The 10,000-nt window shown below is 44.7% G+C and overlaps 1 protein-coding gene across 1 annotated transcript in view; it reads right to left on the bottom strand.

Annotated features, from left to right (window-relative positions):
• Positions 1 to 8,184: 8,184 nt before the first annotated feature.
• Positions 8,185 to 10,000, bottom strand: part of LOC143280950 (3-oxo-5-alpha-steroid 4-dehydrogenase 1-like) — a 28,387-nt gene continuing 26,571 nt past the window's right edge. The window contains exon 5 of the mRNA XM_076585768.1: positions 8,185 to 9,227. Coding sequence (XP_076441883.1) covers positions 9,161 to 9,227 — 67 coding nt within the window. The 3' untranslated portion in view covers positions 8,185 to 9,160. The remainder of the gene's footprint in view (positions 9,228 to 10,000) is intronic.

The following is a 10,000-nucleotide window of genomic DNA, read 5'->3' as shown; positions in this document are numbered from 1 at the left end:
GTTTTATGTTAACAAAAGCGTTTTTGTAAAGCACCTAGAGCAGATTTCTGGATAGTGTGCTATATAAGTATTCATTATTATTATTATTATTATTATTATTATATATGACAGTCAGTCGTGTCCCGCTATGACCACCAGAACAGCAGAGGAGGCAGATGCTGTCCCGACTATCTGGGCTAGAATTTGATTGTAGTGGAGGAGAGTGTCTTGCCCAAGTTACATCCCCACTCTCTCGGCCAAGAAAGTTTTTCAGGACAGTCGGCGTGTGGATGGTTGACAAAGGCCAACTAGCTCTCAGGGCTGCAGCACTAAGAGCCAGTGCAGTTTTGCCTCCAATTTGACAGTCGTAGTCCTTCACGAAAGACTAAGCTGTAAATGATTTCCGATCGCATTGGAGAAACCATTGATAAAAAGAAATACAAATACAAATTCAAAAAAACGCAGCTCTCACTTTGCTGTCGGCCCCACTGTAAACTTATGTCAGTCTGTGATATAAGCCGAGTGTTGGGCCGCATTGCCGTGCTGAGTGGTGTCATTAAAACCTCTGCCAGGAAAGCGGTCCACAGCTCTCACAGAATTAAAACCTCTGCCAGGAAAGCGGTCCACAGCTCTCACAGAATTAAAACCTCTGCCAGGAAAGCGGTCCACAGCTCTCACAGAATTAAAACCTCTGCCAGGAAAGCGGTCCACAGCTCTCACAGAAACTGGTCCGTAAGGCCGGTGGGATGGGGGGTTGGGGAGGGCGAGGGGGAGGGGGGTGGCTACCATGCATCCCGCCCTCCTCCCCCTTTCCGCTACAACCCCTCCCCCCCCCTCCCCCCTACACCCCCACACCCTCTCCACACCCCACCCTGCCAGCTCCCCAATGAACGATGTAGAATTGTCTTGAATTAATGTTGTTCATTGTGTGCTGAACTCATAACTTGCATCTTCCCAAGTAGAAAAAAAACTAGGGATGTGCTAGTGACATTAATGTAATAAACTGAACCGGATATTTGACGTTATTTCGCCAAAGGTTGCATAATATATGTGCAAGCCTCATTATGAATGAAATGATGGATGATAATATTTCATTTCTGGACATGTATTCGAATAGAAAAGACTTTATTTGAAGAAAAAAACAAACAAACAAACAAACAAAAAAAAACAACAAAAAACCCATAATGTATGCTGGTTTCTTTGACCTAAGTGATGTGTGAGGGAATGAAGTTGAGCTTGTCTTTACTTCCTTGACCGGGGCGTGAGAGGGTACCCTTGTGCCAAGGGCCGCGACTCTCAGACTATTCCTACATTATTTTTTCTTGGGAACATGTGAAAATGAGTTGAGGGCACACCGAACAACACTCTACCTCATTTCTCGGGGATGAGGGTGGATGGGGGGTTGGGAGTGGTGTTGCACGGCAGCCACCCCACCCCACCCCAACCCCCACCCCCCACCCCCCGGCCTTGTGGACCGAACCAGCTACCCCAGCACCTCCAGGGTCAAGGCCAAGGTAAACGGACTTGGATGGCCCTCCCTCCAACACCGTAGAAGACTGAGTGGCAATGCTGGCCATGTTGTATTAATTAAGGTCCTGAACAACCAGGCCTTCATCCACAGGTCCATGATTGTCCCTGCCCCTGTTCGGAAGAGAACACTACGCCATGACGGGCGCAATAGCCGAGTGGTTAAAGCGTTGGACTTTCAATCTGACGGAGGGTCCCGGGTTCGAATCTCGGTTACGGCGCCTGGTGGGTATAGGGTGGAGATTTTTTCCCGATCTCCCAGGTCAACATGTGTGCAGACCTGCTAGTGCCTGAACCCCCTTCTAGTGTATACGCACGCCTAACATCAAAATACGCACTTTGAAGTTCCTGTAAACTATGTCAGCGCTCGGTGGGTTATGGAAGCAAGAACATACATAACCAGCATGCACACCCCAGAAAGCAGAATATGTCTGCCTACATGACGGGGTATTTAAGCAAAAATGGTGATACACTTAAAATGTTGCATATTTGTATTAGTGTGGGCGACTGAAATCTGATTGAGTGACACAGGAAACGAATGATGAGCGCCCAATGGCAGATTTCAGTCGGCTCTACCCAGGTTGGCAGCCTGTTGTGCAAATGATTCCGTGTTTGTAAAGCGCTGAGAGCTTGGTCTTCGATCGAGGGTAGGCGCTTTGTAAGTATCCATCATCATCATCATCATCATCCTCATCATCATCATCCCCAACAACTGTGCCAGGTTCTGTGTAGAACCACCGAACAGAAAACCCTCATTCCTTCCAAACACCATCAGAAATGGGGATGAGGTGCCAGAAACGGCTGTGGCAGGTGGTGGTACCCTTGACACATTCTAAAGTCAGGGGTGTCAAACTGTTACACTCCACCATAGCTGGTTAGATTGGGTAGGAATAGCCCCCCGCACCCCGCCCCTCCCCCCCTAACCCCTCCCCCCACCCACCCCTTATAATTCCCCGAGTCCCTAGATTACTACTTTTAGTTTTGTTTTTTGTTTTTCTTTTGACGGCCTGGCTTATCTGAGGGATGGCTGGGATCTGTCGTATAGCCCCTGACTGGGTGGAAAGTTAATGGTTTGTTGTGTTAGTGGTCTGTTTTCCCATAATTTTTTTTCCCCATCTGTTATCAAAGTCTTTTACTTTCTGTAATGGTATTTCTACCTCCATGCATTCACACACCCCACCACAAACGCGGTGGCAGAGTTATCAGTATGTGGATTTTGGCCGTTACGATGATGATGATGATGATGATGATGAGCTCCGCGAGAAAGCACAGAAAATGTTTATCAATGTCAAGTCTCTCTCACCCCTCCCATTAATAATTAAAAGCAGAATCGGGTTGGATTTTAACGGATGGCCAGTATAGCGCGCTTACTTTACGCTGTCGATCAGATATTTGTCTTTTATTTTCCAATGCAGAATTGGTGTAGCGCATATGGATCCGAACGCTTCGACGACATCTTAAAATTGAAAGTGGAACGGATAGATGAAAAAAAGCGGTCGCTGGGAACTGGTTAAAGGGAACGAACTATGTAAGTGTTGTTTATTAACGGGGATGTGTGAGGAGTTAATTCCCCTACGTCGCTCAACATTTGACTCGAGCGCTCGCAAGCTCTGTGTGTGTGTGTGTGTGTGTGCGTGTGATATGAATTGAGACAATGCTTCACAATAAAGCATCCATGTGTGCGTTGTGTGTGTGTGGTGTGTGTCTTTTGTGGTGTATGTGTGTGTGTGTGCGTTGTATGTGAGAGAGAGAGAGAGAGAGAGAATTTCTCAAAAAGGGAAAGAAAAAAATAACTTCACAAGCTCCCCCCGAAAACAGGGTATGACTGTCTACATGAAAAAAAAAGAGAGAGAGAGAAAAAAATCTCACTCCGATACCCGGAAAGCCAAGTTGCCCCGGGCCCTTTCAACCACTGAAACTGAATTTTAATCAGTATCGGAAAGGCGAACATGCTCAGAGATTAAAACAAAAAGAACAAAGAATTCTTTTCTTAAAAAAACAAAAACAAAAAAACGGAAGAAGTAAAATAAATAAATAATAATTAAAATAGCGTTTTGTTTGTCATGTAAACGTGGTCTTATTCCGAGGTGCCTGTATCCTTTGTACCGTGCTTGTCTGTTACTGATACGAAAAGCGAGCAGGAGACAGACTGGACAGGCACAGATATGCACAGACAAATAAACACAGGTGTTGCAGTTCTGGTTGTAAGTGTTACAGCTCTTGATGTAGGTGTTACAGGGAGGTGGGTGGCGCTGCATTGCGGACGACGTGCCCGAGTCTCAAACAGCGATGTATGTTGTGACGAAAAGAAAATACAGTAATGATTATACGTACGTTTTGTGGCAAGTCAATGTCGAGCTGGAAAAGAACCCCCCCTTCTTTCATTTCTATGGGGATTAATCAGGCTGTTGTAAAAAGCAAAGGTGTCGTGGATGGTTATCCTTCTGGGCGACCCTGTACTGACCACCTCCACCCCTATACCCCCACCCACCCATTTTTTTAAAAAAAATTTTTTTTTTCTGTTTTTCTTTCTTTTTTTTTTCTTTTTTCTTTTTTTTCTTTTTTTTTAAATTTTATTTTGGATTGAGGTAAATGTTGATTTTCTGATAGAATTTTTCCTTAGGAAAGATCATACGGGACTGGGGGTTTTTTTGTGTTTGTTTGTTGTTGTTTTTTTGTGGGTTTTTTGTTGTTGTTGTTGTTTAAGGTGTAAAGGATACGTAGGATATTTTTGTTGTTGTTGTTGTTTTTGCTTTATCCTGGAAGTCTTTTTTTTTCGCCAGCCTACACTGGCCTGGTCAGAACATCTGTGTCGTCAAAACATGCACATCTGCACAGCGGTTGTGACTGCAGTGTTCTTGTTTCCCCCTGCTCATCCATGCTTGTGTGTGTGTGTGTGTGCGTGTGTGTGCCTGTGTGTGTGTGAGCGCGCGTGTGTGTGTGCACGCGTGTGTGTGTGTGAGTGCGTGTGTGTGTGCGTGTGTCTGTGTCTGTGTGTGTGTGAGTGCGTGTGTGCGTGTGTCTCTGTGTGTGTGACAACACAACCAATAAAGTGATTTTATCTCTCGTCCGCCTTTGTGTGTGTGTGTGTGAGTGTGCGTGCGTGCGTGAGAGTGTGTATCTGTGCGGGGGTGAGGGGGGGGGGTTAATTTTTTTAATAATTTTTTTATTGTTGTTGCTTTTTTGACAATGAAAGCAAACGTCAAAACATTTCACAAAATAAACAACACCACTGGATGTGCAGGTGTTCATTGCAAATGCGGGCAATGGCCGCTTTTTTTTTTTTTTTTTTTTTTTAATCATTCCCAGACCGAGAAAGTTTTTTTTTTTTTCTTCTCCTTTGAACTGCTTTTCAAATGTTTCTTCTTTTTCTTTTCTTTACCATCCTATTAACATTTTAAAAAGAAATATAACACCCTGCTCCAAAACGAAGAAGAAGAAACCCGTACATATGTTTATTGTCTGTGAAGTATGAAGAGGTACTAGGTGGTTTATATTTACAAAATCTGCTCCAATGGTCCATCCGTCCGTGCTTTGGAGTGAGTCCTGCCGGCAAGTCTTGGGTGTCGGTAGATCCATGGGAATGGACTTGTGGTTGGAGGGACATGGGGGGAGCGTCCACTCTACACTGAGGGAGAACGTTCACTCAGTCTGGCTCCGAGACGACTGAAGGCAGAATTGTCGTCAGTGGCAGCAGTGGGCTCAATAATAGGTGGTGTCCCAGACAATCCGTGTGTGTGTGTGTGTGTGTGTCACACGCGCGCGCGCGCTTTACGTGAGAGGTTTGGAGGAAATTAAGTTCATCACACACACACACACACACACACACACACACATATATATATACATATACGCACGCACACACACACACATACGCACGCGCGCACACACACACACACGCACACACACACGAGAGCCGGACGAAAGATAAAATCACTTTATTGGTTGTGTTGTCAAGCACGCAGAGGGGAAATTAAAGAACACATTAGAACAGAAGGGAACAAATGAAATCAGAATGGATAACATCCTCATGAGATAACAACACGTGGTAACAAGAAAATAAATTAACTCTGTGTGTATGTATGTATATATATATATATACATACATATCATATATATATATATATATATATATTTTAAAACTGGCAAGCCATTGATTGAAATTACCCACTCTCACACACGCACAAACACGCACACACACACACACTTAAATAGTGAGAGTAAGCAACAAGAAAGAAAGGAAAAAAGAGACTTTTTGTTCATATTGTACAGTCAATGACCGCACGGTCTTTGTGACATGACAGACAGACAGACATAGAGAAAGATAGTGGGTTGGAGAGAGAGAGAGAGAGAGAGAGAGACTTCTGGACAATTCTCGAAGGAACACACTGTTATGGCCAGACGGTTTGAACCAGAGTAAGATGAGAAAGAAAGAAAGAAAGAGAATGGGGCCCCCTCCAACCACCACTACCCCCACCCCCTCCCCCAGCCCCCCTCCCAACCCCTTCCCCTCTAAATAGAAAATGGAGCATGTGGCCTTACCACTAGTTGTCCACGGGTTTCCAATCCCGTATCATACGAAGCGAGGATTTTTGTTTTACCTCTATCCTCATCCCCTCTCCCCCCACCCTCCCTCTCTCTCATTAGACCTTGAGTGGTGGTGTTGGTGCTAGTCAGTCGAATAAGACGATAAACCAGGGTTCTTTGTGCAGCATCAAACTTACTAGTAGAGCATGTTCAAAAGTCCAAAGAAGAAGAAGAAGAAAAAGAAAAAAAAAGAGAAAAAAAGTGGGGTTGTCGTTGCACTATGTTGATGCGCTGTCCACGGAGAGAGCAGTCTGGTTTTTATACAGAGAAATCTGCTGTTAAAAAAAGAAAAGAAAAAGAATACACTACAACAGATTTGTTCATGGGTAGCTTGTATCATTTTAACTCACTCAGTACGGCCAGTCCTCTCTTCTCCTCTACACAGACCCCTCGGATGTCCAGTGGATGTCTCAATGACCCAACCTTTAGCTTCCGTCGTCAGATTTGTTGTATTGTTTGTCAACAGTCACCTCTTCAGTATAAGAGCCTTCCGCTTGCAATATCTTGATGGTGGTAATTGGGGTGAAACGCTGTTAACGTCGTCTCTTTCGCCGTTCGTATGGAGAGAGTTAAGGCTGTGCAGATAGGTTTACAGATAAACTTCTAAAACTTAAACTGATTATATATATATATATATATATATATATATATATATATATATCTGATAAAAAAAAAATTTAAAAACACACACACACACAAAACAAAAAACGAATTGTAACGTGACCGTTTCCAACAGTGACACATGAATAAAACAACGTGATTGTCGCGTGCCTTAATTTATGAGAAGGGAAACAAGCATCAAGCAATAACACAGAATCCCCCCACACCCCCCACACCCCCACCCCCACCACACACACACACGCACACACGCAGCACCACCACACCTACCCCCAACCTACCCCACTCCCCTCTCCCACACCCCCCCAAAAAACAAAAAGATGGAGAAAGCATCTGCATTCTAATCAGATAGCTGCAAAAGGTTTCGCGTGTCATTCAACAAGATCTGACAAAACAAACACGTTTGAAAAGTGAGAGAGGGTGAGAGACAGAGATATGGAGAGGTGGAAAGAGAGACAGACAGACAGAGAGACGGAGAGCGATGGAAAGAGAGAGACATGTAGAGAGGGAGGGAGGGAGAGACAGAGGGGACCAATTACAAGGGGGAAGCTAAAATGAAACGTGCCATCACAAAATCAACACAGCTTTCAAAATATCCTCTGGCCTTAGTGATAACCCATACATAGCCTACATCAATCATCACTCCGTCAAACCACACACACAACTCCTCAGTCTGTCTGTCTGTCTGTCTGTCTATATCAACAACAGTGTGGAGTTTTGAAAGATGGCGCGCATAAGTGTGTGTGTGTGTGTGTGTGCGTGCGCGCGCGCTTGTGTGTATGTATGTGTGAGCATTTGTGTGTGTATGTGCGTGCGCATGTACATGCACTTTAATGCGTGTGTGTGTGTGTCTGTCTGTCTGTCTGTCTGTGTGTGCGTGTGTGTGCATCTCTGTGTGTGTGTGAACGAATATGCGGTGCGTCTGTGCGTGCGTGCGCGGAGAGTATGCAAGAAAGAATGTGTGTCTAATAATTGCAACAATTAGAATGCATTCTTCCAAATTTAACCAACATTAGTAATAAATACACACTGAAATATACAAGGTGCCACCAGCATTTGTGTGACAAGCACACACACACACACACACTCTCTCTCTCTCTCTCTCTCACACACACACACACACACGAACACACACATACACACTCTCTCTGTCTGTGTTACACACACACACTCTCTCTCTCTCACACACTCTCTCACCGTCTTATACACACATACACACACATACGCGTGGACACACACACATACATGAACACATACACACACACGCGCGTACACACACAATACACACACACGCGCGCGCGCACACACACACACACACGCACATACACACATGGAAATGTGCACCTAACCCTCATATTTACTTCAGATTTACCTTGTATCTTTTTCTTTTCTTTTTTTTTTATCTTTGTCTGAGCATATTTTATTCCCATTTTGATAACACACAGACGAATGATAAGAAATTAAAATAAACCAATCAATAAATATTCAAAAACAATCTTTTTTTTAAGTACATCAGGAGGGAAAAGCAAACAAAACACGAAGAAATGAAACACCTGCAAATAAGCAAAGATATCATTTGAATATCCAATACAAAAAGAAGAAAACCTTCCAACCCAAAATGGGTCATGTGCAAATGTACGCTCTCTCTCCACCCACTGTCCAAGTCAAGTTGTGTGTTTCAGTTTTATACATGGTGAACGATCAATTTTCTACATCTGTGTACAAAAAAAAGAGGGTGTTTTTTTTTTCCAATTAAGTCACCTGAATCCTATGTTCCTCCCACTCCCACCCGGACCACCCTCCGTCCACACCGCAACACAGTCCTCCACACCCACACCGCAACAGTCCTCCACACCCACACCGCAACACAGTCCTCCACACCCACACCGCAACACAGTCCTCCACACCGCAACACAGTCCACCACACCCACACCGCAACACAGTCCATCACACCGCAACACAGTCCTCCACACCGCAACACAGTCCTCCACACCCACACCGCAACACAGTCCATCACACCGCAACACAGTCCACCACACCCACACCGCAACACAGTCCATCACACCGCAACACAGTCCACCACACAGCAACACAGTCCACCACAAAGCAACACAGTCCACCACAAAGCAACACAGTCCATCACACCGCAACACAGTCCACCACACAGCAACACAGTCCATCACACTGCAACAAAGTCCACCACGCCCACACCGCAACACAGTACACCACACCGCAACACAGTCCACCACAGGCTACACCGCAACAAAATCCACCATAGCTACACCACACCATACCACAGCTTCTCCGTAACACAGTCCACCACACCGCAACAAAGTCCACCACTGCTACACCACACCATACCACAGCTTCTCCGCAACACAGTCCCCCACACCCACACCTCCGTAATATACACCAAGTCCACCATCTGCCGAAGTTCCTCCAGCCAAGGTTATAAGAGGAAAGGGATGAAGGCTTTCCTGTCTTTTGGGTAGTCCTCGAATTTATCCTGGTACCACCTGAAAACAGGGGGAGGAAGAAGACAAATGATGAGCACCTAAAGGCAACTGAGAGCGAGAGAAAAACAAACAAACAAATAAATAAACAAACAAAACCATCACCACCCCCAAAACCCACGGGTAGCTAGCTTGAGCGAGCGACCTTCGCACCACTAAGTTTATGCGGCGTTAGATTTTTCATTTTTGTGTTTTTTTTCCTTAGTGTGTGGAATTGGCGAAGACCTTTACTTCGCAACATTATATAACACGCCAATTACACTTTGTGCTGCAAAGATGATTCATGCAAACCACCCATGGCTGTCTCTGTCTGTGTCTGTCTGTCCGTCTGTCTGTCTGCCTCTCTCTCTCTCTCTCTCTCTCTGAGTCTCTCTCTTTCTCTGTCTGTCTGTCTGTCTGTCTGTCTCTCTCTCTCTCTCTCTCTCTCTCTCTCTCTCTCTCTCTCTCTCCGTCTGTGTGTGTGTGTGTGTGTGTGTGTGTGTGTGTGTGTGTGTGTGTGTGTGTGTGTGTGTGCGTGCATCGTCAAAGATATAAAGTTAATTTAACACTGAAAGAGAGTGGCTGCGTCCTTTATGTGGATCTTCTGGAGAAGATGAACTGCATTTTGTATTCATATGCCCAGTGCTAGCAATATCTAAGGCAAATACTTGAGAAAATATTACAAACGAGCAGGATTCTTAGGTACGTTCTGCTTTTCACGAAAAAAAAAAAAAAAAAGAAAAGAAAATGTACTAATTCGAAATCATGCATTGTGTATATTATTATACTATGCACAT

Source organism: Babylonia areolata, chromosome 4, assembly GCF_041734735.1.
Source record: "Babylonia areolata isolate BAREFJ2019XMU chromosome 4, ASM4173473v1, whole genome shotgun sequence".
Taxonomy (NCBI): Eukaryota; Metazoa; Mollusca; class Gastropoda; order Neogastropoda; family Buccinidae; genus Babylonia; species Babylonia areolata.
The sequence above is the reverse complement of the archived record's forward strand: the minus strand, read 5'-3'. Positions and strand labels throughout refer to the sequence as shown.